The sequence below is a fragment of the Orcinus orca genome, chromosome 17, assembly GCF_937001465.1.
Source record: "Orcinus orca chromosome 17, mOrcOrc1.1, whole genome shotgun sequence".
Classification (NCBI taxonomy): Eukaryota; Metazoa; Chordata; class Mammalia; order Artiodactyla; family Delphinidae; genus Orcinus; species Orcinus orca.
The window spans coordinates 74,406,281-74,426,194 of record NC_064575.1 but is presented as its reverse complement, the minus strand read 5'-3'; the positions used below and the strand labels follow the sequence as shown (position 1 = coordinate 74,426,194).

The following is a 19,914-nucleotide window of genomic DNA, read 5'->3' as shown; positions in this document are numbered from 1 at the left end:
TAGCTTTTGCCTGTCTGTAAAGCTTTTGATTTCTCCATCGAATCTGAATGAGATCCTTGCGGGGTAGAGTCATCTTGGTTGTAGGTTCTTCCCTTTCATCACTTTAAGTATATCATGCCATTCCCTTCTGGCTTGTAGAGTTTCTGCTGAAAAATCAGCTCTTAACCTTATGGGAGTTCCCTTGTATATTATGTGTCATGTTTCCCTTGCTGCTTTCAATAATTTTTCTTTGTCTTTAATTTTTGCCAGTTTGATAACAATGTGTCTCGGCGTGTTTCTCCTTGCATTTATCCTGTATGGAACTCGCTGCACTTCCTGGACTTGGGTGGCTATTTCCTTTCCCATGTTAGGGAAGTTTTCGACTATAATCTCTTCAAATATTTTCTCTGGTCCTTTCTCTCTCTCTTCTCCTTCTGGGACCCCTATAATGCGAATGTTGTTGCGTTGTCCCAGAGGTCTCTTAGGCTGTCTTCATTTCTTTTCATTCTTTTTTCTTTAGTTTTTTCCACAGCAGTGAATTCCACCATTCTGTCTTCCAGGTCAATTATCCATTCTTCTACCTCAGTTATTCTGCTATTGATTCCTTCTAGTGTATTTTTCATTTCAGTTATTGTATTGTTCATCTCTGTTTGTTTGTTCTTTAATTCTTCCAGGTCTTTCTTAAACGTTTCTCGCATCTTCTTGATCTTTGCCTCCATTCTTTTTCCGCGATCCTGAATCATCTTCACTATCATTATTCTGAATTCTTTTTCTGGAAAGTTGCCTATCTCTGCTTCATTTAGTTGTTTTTCTGGGGTTTTATCTTGCTCCTCATCTGGTACACAGCCCTCTGCCTTTTCATCCTATCTTTCTGTGTATCTGAGTTTTTGTTTTTACCTTATTTTTAATTAAAAAGAAAGAAACCTGTATCCTTAATGTTTGAGTGATACTCGGCAAATCACTTACCCATTCTGATTCTGTTAATTTACCTATAAAAGGGCGTGAAATATCAATAAATTCTTGTAAGTTTTTAATGAGGTAACATAAGCATCTGGGATGAGGCAAGGTGTAGCCCAATGACCCTCTCCTTGTTTTCTTAGATTTCTTTCTCCTTTATACATTTTCTCTGTAAGGAACAAATGGAAGGAAATGAGAAGCGTTTCATGATGGAGACAGTAAGACAAGTAAATGCCAAATGTGTGTGTTTGTGTGTGCGCACATGTGCGAATTGATATATGGACGTGTGACTTCAACTCAGTAGGTGGAAGATGCTTTTTTTATAACCACTTAGTTTTATTTAATTCCTTAGACGGTACCAGGCTAGGTTAGGAAACTCTTGACACACACCCTGCCTTTTAGAGCCTATTTCAGAGGTTTTAAATCTCCCAGAAGAAACCAGCCCTCACCCTGCCACCCCCAGTTTTCAGCTTCTTTTCCTTCTGCTCTAAATATAAGTACTGTGCTGCCTTGCAAGATAGCTATCTTGTTGGGCCTGGATTTGTTACTTCAATGTTTTGTTTGAAAGGAGCACAGGCCTCCCTTAGGTTACGTCGAGTTATAAAAAGTTACTGTAAGAAAATCCATGACCTTAAGAAAAACAGGGATCTCAACCAGGTCTCACAGAAACCAGGAGCATCCCCACAATCTGGCCTCCAGGAAGAACAGAGATGGTCACACATCTAGGCCTCAGGGGCTTGGAGACAAACACCTTCAGGTACAGGAAGGTCACCTGGATTCCAGCAGACACCATTCACACAAACACAATGTACATGTCTGGGCATCCACACACTGCCCAGCGGGCACCTGTGCCTCTCCTGAAATGGGGTTGACTGGTCTCTCTTCACCCTGACTCTACCACTGTCCCTGTTCCTGCTTTTCCTTCTCTGCTGTCTGCTCATCTCCAATAGGGAAAATCTGATTATCAAGGTGGTCACTGTTATGCCACTGGCCAGCCCTTCCCTGCCACCCAGTGTCTGCTGGCCAGTTGACAGTCTTTGAGTTATATGTCCACTCCAAGCAAATCAACCTTGGCCAAGTGCTGAGTTCACACCTGGCACTGGCAAAGTTTTCTAGGTGAGTGGGAACTCCAACAAAGTGGCCAGTGTGGCAACATCTGAAACAAGGACTTGCCAGGGAACTACCTTATCTCCTTATCTCTCTAAATTCCTTTTACAAGATAAGCAAACTGTCTCTTGTCCATCTCTGCATCCCCAACAGAAATTAACAGGTACTGCAGGAATGCTTTTAAAATCCAATTTTACTGATTTTTTCACTAGGTTGATTTTAGCTTCTCATTAATTCTGACTCTGATTTGGAAAGAGCGTATTTGTGCCTGTGATATGTGTGTTTATCCATGTACTACAAACAGAATGACATACCTTAGAAATGCTTTATAATCCTTTATAGAAAATAAAATGGCAAGCAAAGGGTCTGGGTATAGTTTAAAAACAAATTTTAAATAGGATGCTTTAGGGCTTCTCATCTGGAGAGAACTTAAAGTAGACATAGCACATCTTCCTTCATTTATTAATTTTTCTTACAGAGCTGTGGAATATATTGATAGCTATAACCCAGTTTCCATACTTAGATATTCAACGGAAGCCCATTTATTTTACAAATACAACATATAGATGCTTGTTATTCGCGCTTTACCTTCTCAGCCTACTTCTTGAAGAGTTACCTTGAATGGGTTCAGCTTATCAGAAGATAACCTTTCTAATAAGGAAAGATTGTTATGTCACAAAATCTTATTGGCTGGAGATCTCAGCTCTTGCTGGTCGTATCACTCCAGTGTGATAAATGGGAAAAGGCACCAGGAACCACAGTTGTACTGATTTTTGTTGTACTTATCATACTGAATCATAACATTGATTTGTACTCTTCAGTCACACTGAGCTCCTCTGTTCATCTTAATACCCCCATCAAAATGATAGCTGTATAGCGGAATTCAATAAATCTTTTCTAAATAAATCTTCAAATACACGAATGTGCTAACCAGTGAATGAAAGTGCTTTCTCACATTATTATTATTGTTAGACTTTGATCTTATTCCTTTCTTCACCTTCATTTATTCATACTAGGTAGGGTTGCCAGATATAGCCAATACAGATAGAGGACACCCAGTTAAAATGGAATTTCATATAAACAATTTTTTTTTTTTTTTTTTTGTGGTACGCGGGCCTCTCACTGTTGTGGCCTCTTCCGTTGCAGAGGGCAGGCTCCGGACGTGCAGGCTCAGCGGCCATGGCTCACAGGCCCAGCCGCTCCGTGGCATGTGGGATCTTCCCAGACTGGGGCACGAACCCGTGTCCCCTGCATTGGCAGGCGGACTCTCAACCACTGTGCCACCAGGGAAGCCCCATATAAACAATTTTTTAATGTGTTGTATGTCCCATGTGAATTTGTTGTTTATCTGCATATTTAACTGAGAGTCCTGTATTTTAACTGGCAACCCTAATACATGTCAACAGCCCTAATCATTTAAGTCTATTTTCGGGCTACAGTTCTTCTCACCCCCACCCCAACTCTGACCACCCCCATCCCATGCACCCCTGGCCCTCACAACGTGGATCACACTGGGATAGGCTGGAATGTCAGCCAGAATGGCTCTTGCTTTAATGAAAGGAGAAGCAGGCCTTCTGCCCTGCCTAAAAGTGAGCAAGGTCTCCAAAAGCTTCCTAAAGAAAACAAGGGCTGCCAAGGAGAAGTGAGGCATCCCGACGTGGAACACTTGCCTCTTTTGTCTAAAACAAAGAAAAGAGCTATTCAGAAACCAAATTGATTAAAGTTGAGGGAAATTGCCAGACCATTGATAATTGCAGCAAAAGGGCAGTGGTCACTCCAACTGATTGTCACTTCAGAGGGAGTTGTGCACCAACAGCCAATCAAGGGCATTAGTGAGAAGCAACCTTTTAGTGACCCACAATTCCCCCCTCGGGAAGCATTTCACACAAGACTTTAAGGCCAGGCCAAAGCATTTTCCGCACCATATTTACCTTTAATTCCCAAACCTAGGGTAGCTGAAAATCATTCAGTCTCTAAATGTCTTTCACATGCTTAAGAGATGAATGAGACTGTCCTCCACCACCACGGCTCTCTTCATTAACCAGCCTTTGAAATACAGCAAGTGGGTGAGACCTCGTGCCCCCTGCGCCACAGTGGGATTCTGGTTACCCACCGTCCTGCACCCCCATCAGACAGTTCAGAAATGCTACTTCTGTGCAACACCATGAAAACCTGAGCACTTGTCTGGTTTGTATTTTTTGCTCCTACGTCCTCTCACCATGGAGCTTTGACAAAAATTAGTATCTCCTCAGTTTTAAAAGGAATCTATATTTGTAAATTCGGTGAAAGAATTTTGACCTGGATCTGGGAGACTGGTGGTCTCCCAGACTGGTGGTCCTGGCTCAGCCACAGACATGCTGAATGGTTTCTGGAAAGCTGTAGAATATTTGTAGATCACAACTTTCTCATTGAGAAAATAACAAAGTTGGACGTGGTCCACAGGTCAAAACTGTGCTAATGATTGCAATACCTGGGAATGCCAAAGGAAAAGTACTATGTAGATATAAAATTTAATAAATATGTAAACATAATTTTAAATAATAGGCTTAAAATTATATTAAATATTTATATATTTTTTAATAAAATATATATAAATATTTTCTTCTTCAAATTGCCATATATATGGCCATATACATATATATATATATACACACATACTGTATGTGTATATATATGTGTGTGTATATATATATATACTGTATGTATATATATGTGTGTGTATATATATATATGTATATATAATAAAATATGGCAATTCCAAAGGGGGGTGAAATATACATATTTGTATGTCTGGGATCAGTATTGTAAATAAGCTCTCTGGGTGACCCTGAAGATTAGACAGGTCTAGAAATCACTAGAGAAGAAGGTCATCAGTCTTTTCCTGGTTAGCATTCCATGGTAGGAATGTTGAGTGTTTTTTCTTCCTGCCTATTCCCAGGAGCCTGGAGGCTGTGCATGGAACGGAGTGAGTGAACCAGGGTCTCCAAAGATGTCTAAGAGGTCAAAGGGGTCCACACTAAGAAGGGAAGAGGAGGTGCCCTCTGTCTCCCAACCAGGAAATCCACCACACTTGCTAGAAGGGCACTTCCTTAGAGCAGAAGTAAGGGCGAATACCCTGGTTGCCTCCAGGGACAGGCTGGGGTCAGTTCAGAGCTTTCTACCACCCCTGCCCTGACCTGTGGCACAGGAGGCTTTGTTTGAAGAAGGGCTGCCTTATGATTTAAATTAGGCCATGAAGATCAGTTCTGCATGTGGATTTGATGTTCTGATTACAGATTTCCCACCATTTAGGAATCCATATCTCCATTCTCTAGAAGCACTTACCCTGTGGAAAGGGGGCTAAGTTGCTGACAGTCTCCGAAATCTGGCCCCAGAGGAACCGCCAAACTATGTAACTTTGACCTCTTCTCTGCACCTTTCAGTGCTTCTGAGGCCTTACCTGTAAATTAGGATGTTGGCTGATATTTGTAAGGTCCTTACTAGCTACAGAAGGATGCAAAATGAATTTTTAAAAAACTTCTGTGGCCACCATTTAGATAGTCTAATTAAAAGATATATATATACATATATTATGTATATATGTATCATTATTTAATGATATTTAGTTTCTAGTGACAAAAAAGACACAAACTGAGTATATATGTATAAGTAATGAAATGGCTGCATATTGTAACACATCCATGCACAGACGTTTAAAAGCCATTTCAAAAGGTGAACTCTATCTATTGCCCTTGAGGGATATGAGTTGTAAAAGTAAGAAATTTATAGAGAATTTAAGCAAGTCAAAGAAATATGTGTGTATATGAATTTCATGCTTTTAACAAAAAGCACCAAAAGTGTTTGTCTATATGTTTTACATGGATATTGAAAATGCATGCAAAGATACCCATCATGCTATTAATACTGGTTTCCTAGAGGGACAAAGGATGGGCTGAAGAAATATTATTAGCTATTCTTTTCATCGCTTCAAACGGATTCACTGGTGGTAGTGAAGACAAGTTTCTGTTGCAATTTTTGGAAGATTAGATAGATAGATAAACCCAAACATCCTTATCACAGCTCTTCTCCTAGGAAAGGCACAGGAGGTGTGGGTAGAAGTTAAAAATCTGGTTCACCCAAGCTACTGGAAAACGTTCCCACAAAATCAGGTTTCTCCTCTCTTGATCTCCATTGCCACTGCCCTGGGGGCTCACCATCTCCTGCCAGTATTGCCGCATCAACCTCTTAACTAATGTCTTTGCTCTCAGTTCCACCCATGCATTTTTCACATTGCTGCCAATGAAATATTTCTCACATCTGCTTGTGTCACTCCCCTTCTTGAAAGCATTCAGTGACTTCCCACTGTGTATAGGATACAGTCTACACTCCTTAGTAGAACAAACTAGGCTCATTACAATCAAGTTCTAAATTTTTTTTGTTCAATTTTATCTACAGGCATTTCTTTTTCATATTCTATGCTCCAGACATTGAACTGTTCATCATTTGCTGTTGTTTGTTTGTTTTTAAAATATTTATTTTACTTTTAAAAATTTATTTATTTATTTTTGGCTGCACTGGGTCTTCGTCCCTGCACGCGGGCTTTCTCTAGCTGCAGCTAGCAGGGGCTACTCTTCGTTGTGGTGAACAGGCTTCTCATTGCGGTGGCTTCTCTTGTTGCAAAGCACGGGCTCTAGGCACACAGGCCTCAGTAGTTGTGGCTCGCGGGCTCTAGAGAGCGGGCTCTAGAGCGCAGGCTCAGTAGCTGTGGCTCATGGGCTTAGTTGCTCCGTGGCATGTGGGATCTTCCTGGACCAGGGCTCGAATCCATATCCTCTGCATTGGCAGGCAGATTTTTAACCACTGTGCCACCAGGGAAGTCCTTGCTGTTGTTTTTAAGACATCTTTTGCCTTTTCATGGCTTAATGTTGTTTCATATGCTATTTCCCTTCAGTCTGAATTGGGTTCTCTCTATACATTTCTGGTGAACTCCTACATATCCTTCAAGTCCCAATCTAGATATCCTCACCTGCGAAAAAGTTAATTTGTATATTGGAACCCACAAAATGAAGGCCACCCCAGTGACCCAGCCAGCATCATATATCTAAACCTAGGTCAGCCTGCACTTATGGAAAACCTAACATATACCAATTACAGTCTTCCAACTCAGCTTTAGCTAGCTTACCTTACCCTAGAAGATAGGACCTGTTAGCCTTATAAGGAAATCCCAACTGCCTAGCCAATCATGCCTTGGTTTTGTGTTGCCTCTTTTAATGCTTTGTAAAACTCGCTCTAGGGGCTTCCCTGGTGGCACAGTGGTTGAGAGTCTGCCTGCTGATGCAGAGGACACGGGTTCGTGCCCCGGTCCGGGAAGATCCCACATGCCGCGGAGCGGCTAGTCCCGTGAGCCATGGCCGCTGAGCCTGCGCGTCCGGAGCCTGTGCTCCGCAACGGGAGAGGCCACGACAGTGACAGGCCCGCGTACCGCAAAAAAAAAAAAAAAAAAAACTCGCTCTTGCCCCAAATCCCTTAGGAACATTGCTCCACCACTTGTAAAACACTTGTATTCCCCCAACCATGGATTGTCTTCCCTTGAATAAAGGACATCAAACACGTTACTATATTGTTTTATTTTTGTCATTTGACACCTGTATAAAGACTATCTTTAATGCCACCCTCAAGAGTGAGTCATCCATACTCTTACAACATCCATAGAATATCTCTATTCTAAAGCTTACTACTATTCTCTTGGCAATTTATATACTTACCTTTATCTTCCTAGAATGAAAACTCCACTGCACAATGCTCAATGAATTTTGCATAAATTATATTTACCTCTAATCTTTCTGAAATATTTTAAAATATTGCAGCAAAAAAACAGATTATAGATTCCAAAGGATAAGACTGGTAGTTTAAAATCTGTTTTCAAATGACCAAGTGAGTACATGATTAAATATTGATAACATAAAAGGAACACCCACCTGTGCTAATTATTACCGTTTTAATGATTGCTTCATTTGGTTACTACCACCCCCAAAACTCGTGGAGCCCCTCTCTTCTACCTACTCCCCCACAAAACAGTGTGAGGTAGATGAAATAACATTCTCTTGGGCACCAAAAGTTTGAAAGTTTTAAGTCCTGATTCTGTTTCTTTGGACTGTTTGAGATCTAGCACACTCTTGACTTTTCTGTACCTCACTGTGCTCATCTATTCAATGGGGACAGTGATAAATGACTGCTTCACAGGGTGATTGTGAAGTTGAACCAACAAGAATGTTAAAGTTCCACATGAACCTAAGTTGTTGTTACTTTTTTTAGAAGCTGCCCTTCCTCCTACAATATTCATTTGCCTCTTCTCTGATTATTCTCCTGATGGGAAATCAGAGGAGCAATCATGGTCATCCTGAGAAAAAGCATAACATGTACACCTAGCTCATTTAAGTAAACCTGTTAGATCAAAATGAAGATGTCCCACACCAAGTATTATCAGGCAATTATTTTCTGCAACAAAAATATTCATTCTGCAAAAGTATCATTATCTGCTTCATTTAAGTAGCAAAGTCTTCAGAATGCATACAATATCTTAAATTACAAAAAAAATCACTTCACACACACACACTTTCAATCAGTTAGATCAAGGCTTTCCCTTCCAATTTCTTCTATGAACACCATTTTCTTCCACTCCACAGAGGCAGAGTGAAAGTGAAATTTGCTGAGACTTGGAGATGGGCTAATTTTGGTTGCAATCAGGGCTCTAACACTTACTAACTATGCACAAAGTATTTAAGTTCTCTGAGCCTCCATTTCTAAATTAGTCAAAAGGATTTACTACCTAGCTTGCAAGGTTATTAGGAAAATAGAATAAAATACATAAAGTGCCTGGCACATAATATGTGCTCAAAAATAACAGCTACTATTTTTAATATGTTTCATCATCATACGCTTTAAATATCTTCTCTAAATCAAAAAGCTGGTCAGTTTTGATGCAAGCAGGAAGTCGGAGACCTCTGTCACACACAAATTAGTCAATGTGTAAAAGACAAAAACCCAAAACATTATCCTCTTTAATGATATTTCCCAAGTATACTCTGAGACGCTAATGTTTAATCACAGCTAAAACTTGATTGGATTACAACTCTGGTCCTAGGACAAAGCAGGAAGAACTGTATTAATAATAATTATCAGTATTCATTAGGTAAATGGAATAGAAAACAGGTATGAACAGCCTTCCAGGAAAGACAGTTTCATAGACTGATACTGTCGATGAAATATCAGTTTCTTACTATTTAAAAGTCATTGATTCTAATTAATCAGGGAGACAGGATGGTGATTGGACTATAGTCTCTGCTATCTGGCTGGGTTCAAATCCCAGTTTTGCCACTTCCCACCTATGTGAGTAGAAATTAGTCCTGCCAAAAAGGAACTCAAAAGGGGACACCACTGTCAGACGGGGAATCTACACCAAAAGGAACAACAGTCATTGAGAATTTACCATGTGCCAGACATTCAATGGTTATGCTATGTATTGATACCTTATCTATGTGAAATAGCCCAATGAGGTGGACACAGTTATTAGCCCTATTTTTAGGAAGAAAAATCTGTGATGCAGAGAGGTTATATAAATCCTCCAATGTCACACAGTCCGAAATGACAAACCCATGCACAGAGCCTGTGCACATTGCCACAATCATTATCTCATTGGTCATTAAAAAGAACTGGATATGATGTGTTAGAAACGTTTGCCTTTCAAATGTTGGTTGTCCATACACATATAAATCAAAAATTTGCAATTGTTGTATCATAAATTTGAACAGAATCTCAGTGCACTTGCAGGCACTACACTGGCTCTGTGTCCAAAGTATGTATTACCCTTGAAATGTATTTCAGCTTAATTGTACTATATAGCCAAAGAGACTTCTTATGTCATGAGTGATGTCATGAGCGACTTTCAGTGGTCAGTGAACAGCATTATACGCTGACTACCAAAGAAGAGAAAACAGACCTAGAGTTCGGCTGACATAACTTTTTCATGCCACATCGAAGAAGACTGAGGTGCAATATAATTGAATAAAACCCTACCAATACGGACACACACTACTTTCATGGCAGAGCTGAAACTTGAATTTTGAACTCTTGACTCACAGTCTGGAAAACTGTTCAACTGCACAAAACCTCAGCAAAGGGGAATGCGACAACATTTAAGAATACTCATAACACTTCAATTTCCTGTTCAATTTCCAGCCATCTTTGTTAGACTTTGGGCCCATAAAGGTATCGTGATTAATGTATCCAGCATCCCCAGATGCCCCGGTTTTGGTAAATAGCAGACGGTCAATAGATTTTTGATGAATGAGTGAAAGGAAAAGGAGGTCATATTTAAGAATGGTTATCTGTTGGCAGACTAATAACATGAATTAGATTTCTCCTCGTCAGCCGCCCCTAGAGAGCTTTATTTGCACCAACCTCATGGAACTAGCTTCAGTCTATGTGTACTCAGGTAGCTCTTCCGCTAGCATAGAAACTTCCTGATGGCACACACTTTGTTTCCTTTGTGTTTCCCCGCAAAGCACACACGCCCCCACCGATAATCCTAGCCTAATGCCTGTCACATTTTAGGTGCTCATGACATGTTTATTGAATAGAACTGAATCTATAATCAAAAGGTTAACCAGAATGATCTGGCAAGGACGCTTTTTTTTTTTTTTAATTGGGGTATAGTTGTTTTACAGTGTTGTGTTAGTTTCTGCTGTACAGCGAAATGAATCAGCTATATGTATACATATATCCCCTGTTTTTTGGATTTCCTTCCCATTTAGCTCACCACAGAGCACTGAATAGATTTTCCTGTGCTATACAGCAGGTTCTTATTAGTTATCTATTTTATACATTAGTGTATATATGTCAATCCCAATCTCCCAATTCATCCCACCCTGCCCCCTTTCCCCCCTTCGTGTCCATGTATTTGTTCTCTATGTCTCTGTCTCTATTTCTGCCTTGCAAACAGATTCATCTGTACCATTTTTCCAGATGCCACATATATGCGTTAATATACGATAGGTCAAGGACATTTTCAATCCTAGCAATCCATAATTTTGGAGTGCTACAGAGGTATCTTCTACAATGTCCTCAGTTGCTTCTGTATCTTTTTACTAAGCCACCTGTGATCCAGACAGTCCATGGTGAGGGAATGCCCAAGGAAGATTCATATATTTTCATCTATACCATTCCTTGGGATACCAAGCTTGGAAATAAATACTTCCTTTGCCAATGCGTTCTAAGACAGCATGTACTATACCCAGATGCCAGCAAGGGGATTTTAAACAATGGTGCAACATTGTTAACTTTATATTTATTTTCTTTTATTTATTTTACTTCATTTTTACTTTACTTTATTCCTAAGAATGGTAAACATATTAATTCTTGAATCCAATCAAATATATCTCAAGTTTTATTAAGCAGGGCCAAACTATATTCTTAAATCAGAGGCCAAAATAAAGGGTCCTTACATTCTTCAGAGAATATCTAACATGAACCATACTTCTTATAGATTATGCCAGGATAACATGAGAATTGAGCTCATGATCTAAGATTTTTGCTGTATGGAAAAGTCAGAAAGCACTGGGTCTTTACAGTAAACTACTAGAAGGAGTCAGGATGCCCAGAAAACTGAATTCCTGCCAGAGTAAAACATTTTGTGTTATTTACAAGTGGGAGTTGTCAGGTCAGCTAAATCAATTATTCACCATTTGTTCAATTTGGCTTTGTATAAATCTTCATTTTCTCACACTGCAAATTCCCCATTTATCATGAAGACATGCACAGTCAGTAATGAGAGTAGAATGTCAAACATTAAACTGAGGACAGTTGCAAAATTTACAAGTTCTGCCTCCTCAGCTGGCTTCATTTCTCTGCATCTTTCCCTTGCCCAACAGCCATTATGTAGCCTGATTTTCCAATGCAAGTCATAAACAGAAGTACTATCTCATCACCCAATAAGCAAGAGTTGTACAACATTTTGTTTATGATTTGGAAACCAAGAATTCCAGCTGATACCTCACTTGGGAGGCTGGTGAGGGTTGTCAAAAACAAATAATAACTGTAATGATAGCTCAAACAACAACCATTTCTATTTTGCCTATTTTGTGGAAACAACTGTGCAAAGCACTTAACATATTTTATTTAATCCTGACAACACGCTATGAAGGTATTATTTATACCACTTTACAGCTGAATAAGCTGAGATTTGAGATGTTAAGAAGCTAGTTTAAGGTCACAGGTTAGTATTAGCAGAGGCAGGATTCTAGCAAACCAGATGCATCTGATAAAAGGTAATTTTGATCCCATCCCTTCCTTCTCTTAATTTCTCTTCTTGAGCATGGGTCATCGGGCCTTTTTATCTCTCTGGCCACCATTGCTGAGCGCTCTAATTTCAGCAACATCTCTACCCCGAAGCCACTTTTGGGATGACCTTTTATTAACGACATGATCCATTTATGAGAATATTTCTAAACTCTGACTTTGGAATCAATACCTGCTTATCAATCAACTGTAGGAAATTCTCTGCAGGAGCCCTGAGAAAGAAAATAAGACCTAAGAGGAAGCACCTGCATAATTAAAAAGGACAAGCCCCCTCACCCTTACAAGGCAAAAAGAAGGAGCAAAAAAGATTTTAAAATTGATGGAAAATTCAGTCCCAAAGACCCAATCCTGGACCACATGAATTATTTTATAGCTCTGAACCTTGAATTGAGTCACTTGAATCACTGGCATTTGCTGAAGAGCTCTGCTGATGCGTAGTGGGCACAGGGCTAACCCAGGGGACTTGGGGCTCTGAAGTCAAGATTGGTGACTTGGGCCTGGGACAGGCATCTCTCACAGTGGATTGGAGCAATAGCGGTGGTCAGTACAATAGATGCAGCTCTTGTATCTCACATTTGCTGTATAAAGAAGCTTCTCTTCTTACCCACTTCTGGCTTTAAAAGGAGGCTGTAATGTAGAACTTTTTTTAAGAGCCACATTTCCTAGGTTCAAATTGTGGCTCCTCTGCCTACTAACTATGTGACTCTGTGAAAGTCATATACCCTCTGTAAGCCTCCGTCTCCCCATCCCTGAAATATTGGCAATCTTTCATAAGTACAAATGAAGCAGTGAGTCAGAGTAAAATTTTATCAGCTTTGTTGACTGCCAACAGATGGCAAGAATCATTGCTGACATATTATTGTATCTTTAGATTTCTGATGAACAACTGTATTTATGAAATGCATTTAGGAAACCAGTTCATAATTAGAGGAGCTTCCATACCGGGGTCTTGGAGAGCCTCACTGATTGCATATTACAGCTGGATATCAATATCAAGTTATCTACTATAGTAGTTTCCAAACTAGGTTCCCCTGGGCACTAGGGTGCCACAATGGAGCTTCAAAAATCTCTAGGGGGAATAGGAGAGTTGAGTGCCAGTGAATAGATGAGTTTCTTACCCTCCAACCCTTCTTTAGGCAAAGCATCTGTGACATAATAAGAAATACATATTTGGCCTCTGCTCCAGTTCCTGACACAGATCTCCTAAAACCCTTGTAATTTCCTGAGTGATGGGAGTGATAAGAAAGTCTTACACAAACCTCCTCAATCCCTTGAAATTTCCTGGGTTATAGGAGCTTCTTTTGTTTTAATGAGGAGACTCTTGGTGGGCTCCTGGATGGCTTCAGGCTAGGAGCTGGTCACCAGAAAAATCAAGCCATGACTGGAAGCTTAGAACTTTCAGCTCCACCTACCCCCAACCTCTGAGGAGGGGAGAGAGGCTAGAGATTGAGTTAAAATTCAGTCATGTTTATAGGATGATGCATTCATAAAAATTCCTAAACTACAGAGTTCAGAGAGCTTCTGAGTTGGTGAACACATCCACATGCCAGGAGGGTGGTGACCCCAGCTCTACAGGGACAGAAGCTCCTGTGCTGGAGACCCTTGCAGAACGCACCCTCTATACCTCTTCATCTAGCTGTTCACTTGTGTCCTTTATAAGATCCTTTATAAGAAACCAGTCCATGTAAGCAAAGTGTTTCCCTGAGCTCTCTATTTTACCAAATTACCAAACCTGAAGAAGGGGTGGTGGGAACCCACAATTTTATAGCCAGTTGTTCATAAGTACAGGTGACAACCTAGACTGGTGATTGGCATCTGAAGTGAGGTCAGTCTTCTGAGACTGAGCCCTTAACTCGTAGGGTCTGTGCTAACTCCAGGTAGATAGTGTAGGATTTGAATTAAATTGTAGGACACCCAGCTGGTATCCAGAGTTGGGGTACTGGTGGTTGGTATCAGGAAAAATCCCACACATTTGGTGTCAGCAGTATTGTGAATAGAGAAACAGTTTTCCTTTAGTACCTTTACTATTATCTGCACCATGCATTGAGATTCTAAGTAATATTTTATTTGCTTTGGGGGACCTATTGATAGAAAAACAAACAGGAATAAGAAAGGATTAATTCACTCCCAGAGTTAAGTGGCTTGGCCATGATCATGTTGAATGGGTTGGGAGCACAGAATAGGACCCAGTTCCACCTCTAACTCCTATTACGGGTGCTGAGTTAATGTTATTGTGTGAATCCAGCTCTTTACCTTGGTCCAGCAGAGTCTGGTAATGCCCATTTGGAGGTTCAGGAGGTCACAGATGGGTTGTGAGGAAATAGCCTGAATGCTTCGTTCACTGGCTGGCTCCGGTGGGATGATTTTGAGGTGGTGAACTTAAGGGAACAAGGGAGGAAAAAGTATAAAAAGCTTGGCATTGCTCCCTCAGCCCCTAGCTTCCTCCACTGACTCATGTGGGGAACAAAAACACAGGAAAAAATACAGAATACCTGTGCCTTATTTAATAATAAAGCGGTCTTTAGGGCACCCTGGGAAGTAGTGACTAAGCTGTGAATCTTGAGACCAAGTGGAAGACCAGCACTTCTTGTAACATTTCTAAAGCCAGTCTTTTAACCCATATTTTTAAATGTTACCTAAGAAAACTTTAATAAAAGATTGATCGGCAAACAGAATGGCAGTTCCTCTAATAATTAAATACAGAATTACTATATGATCCAGGAATTCCACCCCTGGGCATATATTCAAAAAAACTGAAAGCAGGGTCTTTGAACAGATATTCACGCACCCATTATTCATAATGGCATTATTCACAATAGCCAAAAGGGGGAAGCAACCCAAGTGTCCATCAGTGGATAAATGGATAAGTAAAATGTGGTATACACATGCAATAGAATGTTACTCTGCCTTAAAAAGGAATGAAATCCTGACTCATGTTAAGCATGGATAAACCCTGAAGACGTTACACAAAATGAAATAAGCCAAACACAAAAGGGCAAATGCCCTATGATTCCACCTATATTAGGTACCTAGAGGAGTCATATTTGGAGACAGAAAGTAGAATGGAGGCTGCCAGGGGCTAGGAAGAAGGAGGAATAGATTGCTATTGTTTAATAGGTACAGAGTTTCAGTTTGGGAGGATGAAAAGTTTCCGGAAATGGATGGTGGTGATGGTTACACAGCACTGTGAATGTACTTAATGCCGCTGAACTATACACTTCAAAATGGTTAAAATGACAAATTTTATGTTACGTATGTTTTAACACAATGAAAAAAAATGATTAATTCTAGGCAGCTTTTTGAGAAGTACAGATATGTATATGGTATTTAACGAAGAAGAAAAACTCAAGGTGCTACACCCATATACACTTTGCCCTTTAACTCCATTCTGACACCTCCCAATTAGAACTTTATTATTCAGAGTACAGTAAACAGGATGCCCATTGGGGCAGGAACTGGATTTCTGGGGAAGGATCTTGGATTGAATCTTTTTAGGAAAAATCGCATAACTCTGATTTATTATTAGTATCTTAATGCTGTGAGTTATTTTAAAGAGATATCACTTTTCTCAGCTGCCACCTGGAGGGAAGAAGTGGCTCAGACCTCAGGAATGGTCACTTGTAAGCACACCGGAGACATGGCCCCTTCCTGCCACTCCGTACACAACAGCTCTCACAGCACATTGTTCAGGGATATCCTTATCTTTTTATGGAAAGCCTAGAAGAGAAACAAGGGCCCCTTCCTATGAGGCTGTGGAGAGGGAAAACATGAAATCAGTGTATGCAAAAGTGCTCAGCAAGTCCCTTGCACACAGCAGGCACCCAAGGAGTATTCCAGAACTTAGACAGGAACTGTCTACTATATCCCAGTATTTTCACATTTATCCAAAAGTAATAATCAAGTATCTATCATGTGCCTGGCTCTTTACAAATCACAGATGGTAAAACAATGAATCAAAGTCTCTGCTTTCATTCTAGGAGGAGGACAGAGAATACACAAATAACTACACACTGCCTTTGGAAATAACGGATAAGAAGAAAGATAAAGAAGCAAAGTAAGAAGGAAAGAGAGTAGTGGGGAAGGGTGTCCTTTTTTCTGGAGCCACTGGGAAAACTCTTCAAATCAGATGACATTTGAACAGAGACCTAAAAGGCAGGTCTTTGCATACAGACAGATGCATGAAAGGCAGACTGGGCAGTGGGAGCAGCAGGTAAAATTCCCTCTGGTGGGGACAGGCTTAGAAAGTTGCCTAGAGGCCACTGTGGCTAGAACAGAGTAGGAGACAGTAGGAGTGTTGGAATATGAGGTCAGAGAAGTGTGTAAGTGTGTGCATGTGCATGTGTGTGCAGGTCTTTGGGTGTGTGTGCAGATTATGTAGAGCATGGCTTAGAAAATGTCTTCTGCAAAAAGCCATTAGCAAATATTTTAGATTTGTGGGCCATACAGTCCTGTTGCAGGCGTTCAGCTCTGCTGTTGTAGTGTGGAAGCAGTCATAGAAAAAAGCTAAACAAATGAGCAATAAAAACAAAACAGGAAAAGTCACAAAGGCAATGGTGAAGACATTGGCCTTCATCCTGTACGACAGAAAGTCACTGGAGGAAAAATCAAAAAACACCTAGGAACAAATGACAATGAAAACATAATGACCCAAAACCTATGGGATGCAGCAAAGGCAGTTCTAAGAGGGAAGTTTATAGCAATACAGTCCTCCCTCAAGAAACAAGAAACATCTCAAATAAACAACCTAACCTTACACCTAAAGCAATTAGAGAAAGAAGAACAAAAAAACCCCAAAGTTAGCAGAAGGAAAGAAATCATAAAGATCAGATCAGAAATAAATGAAAAAAAAATGAAGGAAACAATGGCAAAGATCAATAAAACTAAAAGCTGGTTCTTTGAGAAGATAAACAAAATTGATCAACCATTAGCCAGACTCACCAAGAAAAAATAGGGAGAAGACTCAAATCAATAGAATCAGAAATTAAAAAGGAGAAGTAATAACTGACACTGCAGAAATACAAAGGATCATGAGAGATTACTACAAGCAACTGTATGCCAATAAAATGGACAACCTGGAAGAAATGGAAAAATTCTTAGAAAAGCACAACCTTCCGAGACTGAACCAAGAAGAAATAGAAAATATAAACTGACCAATCACAAACACTGAAATTGAGACTGTGATTAAAAATCTTCCAACAAACAAAAGCCCAGGACCAGATGGCTTCACAGGCGAATTCTATCAAACATTTGGAGAAGAGCTAACACCTATCCTCAAACTCTTCCAAAATAGAGCAGAGGGAGGAACACTCTCAAACTCATTCTATGAGGCCACCATCACCCTGATACCAAAACGAGACAAAGAGAGAAAGAAAGAAAAGAAAGAAAGAAAGAAAGAAAGAAAGGAAGGAAGGAAGGAAGGAAGGGAGGGAGGGAGGGAGGGAGGGAGGGAGGAAGGAAGGAAGGAAGGAAGGAAGAAAGAAAGAAAGAAAGTAAGTCACAAAGAAAGAAAACTACAGGCCAATATCACTGATGAACATAGATACAAAAATCCTCAACAAAATACTAACAAACAGAATCCAACAGCACATTAAGAGGATCATACACCATGATCAAGTGGGGTTTATCCCAGGAATGCAAAGATTCTTCAATATATGCAAATCAATCAATGTGATAAACCATATTAACAAATTGAAGGAGAAGAACCATATGATCATCTCAGTAGATGCAGAAAAAGCTTTTGACAAACTTCAACACCCATTTATGATTAAAAAAACCCTCCAGAAAGTAGGCATAGAGGGAACTTACCTCAACATAATAAAGGCCATATATGACATACCCACAGCCAACATAGTTCTCAATGGTGAAAAACTGAAACCACTTCCTCTAAGATCAGGAACAAGACAAGGTTGCCCACTGTCACCACTCTTACTCAACATAGTTTTGGAAGTTTTAGCCACAGCAATCAGAGAAGAAAAAGAAATAAAAGGAATCCAAATCGGAAAAGAAGAAGTAAAGCTGTCACTGTTTGCAGATGACATGATACTATACATAGAGAATCCTAAAGATGCTACCAGAAAACTACTAGAGCTAATCAATGAATCTGGTAAAGTAGCAGGATACAAAATTAATGCACAGAAATCTCTTGCATTCCTATACACTAATGATGAAAGCTCTGAAAGAGAAATTAAGAAAACACTTCTATTTACCACTGCAACAAAAAGAATAAAATACCTAGGAATAAACCTACCTAAGGAGACAAAAGACCTGTATGCAGAAAACTATAAGACACTGATGAAAGAAATTAAAGATGATACAAACAGATGCAGAGATATACCATGTCCTTGGACTGGAAGAATCAACATTGTGAAAATGACTATACTACCCAAAGCAATCTACAGATTCAATGCAATCCCTATCAACCTACCAAGGGCATTTTTCACAGAATTAGAACAAAATTTTCACAATTTGTATGGAAACACAAAAGACCCCGAATAGCCAAAGCAACCTTGAGAAAGAAAAATGGAGCTGGAGGAATCAGGCTCCTGGACTTCAGACTATATTGCAAAGCTACAGTAATCAAGACAGTACGGTACTGGCACAAAAACAGAAATATATCAATGGAACAGCATAGAAAGCCCAGAGATAAACCCATGCACATGGTCAACTTATCTTTGATAAAGGAGGCAAGAACATACAATGGAGAAAGACAGCCTCTTCAATAAGTGGTGCTGGGAAAACTGAACAGCTACATGTAAAAGAATGAAATTAGAACACTCCCTAACACCATACACAAAAATAAACTCAGAATGGATTAAAGACCTAAATGTAAGGCCAGACACTATCAAACTCTTAGAAGAAAACATAGGCAGAACACTATGACATAAATCACAGCAAGATCCTTTCTGACCCACCTCCTAGAGAAATGGAAATAAAAACAACAATAAACAAATGGGACCTAATGAAACTTAAAAGCTTTTGCACAGCAAAGGAAACCAAAAACAATACAATAAGACAACCTTCAGAATGGGAGAAAACATTTGCAAGTGAAGCAACTGACAAAGGATTCATCCCCAAAATTTACAAGCAGCTCATGCAGCTCAATATCAAAAAAACAAACAACCCCATCCAAAAATGGGCAGAAGACCTAAACAGACATTTCTCCAAAGAAGATATAAGATTGTTGACAAACACATGAAAGAATGCTCAACATCACTAATCATTAGAGAAATGCAAATCAAAACTACAATGAGATATCATATCACACCAGTCAGAATGGCCATCATTAAAAAATCTTGAAACAATAAATGCTGGTGGGTGTGGAGAAAAGGGAACCCTCTTGCCCTGTTGGTGGGAATGTAAACTGATACAGCCACTATGGAGAACAGTATGGAGGTTCCTTAAAAAACTAAAAATAGAACTACCATAGGACCCAGCAATCCCACTACTGGGCACATACCCTGAGAATACTATAATTGAAAAAGAGTCAAGTACCACAATGTTCACTGCAACTCTGTTTACAGTAGCCAGGGCATGGAA

At 39.8% G+C, this 19,914-nt stretch overlaps 1 protein-coding gene across 1 annotated transcript in view; it reads right to left on the bottom strand.

Annotated features, from left to right (window-relative positions):
• Window positions 1–19,914, bottom strand: part of LOC125961636 (uncharacterized) — a 344,208-nt gene that overhangs the window by 309,779 nt on the left and 14,515 nt on the right. The window contains exon 2 of the mRNA XM_049700429.1: window positions 14,632–14,756. Coding sequence (XP_049556386.1) covers window positions 14,632–14,756 — 125 coding nt within the window. The remainder of the gene's footprint in view (window positions 1–14,631; window positions 14,757–19,914) is intronic.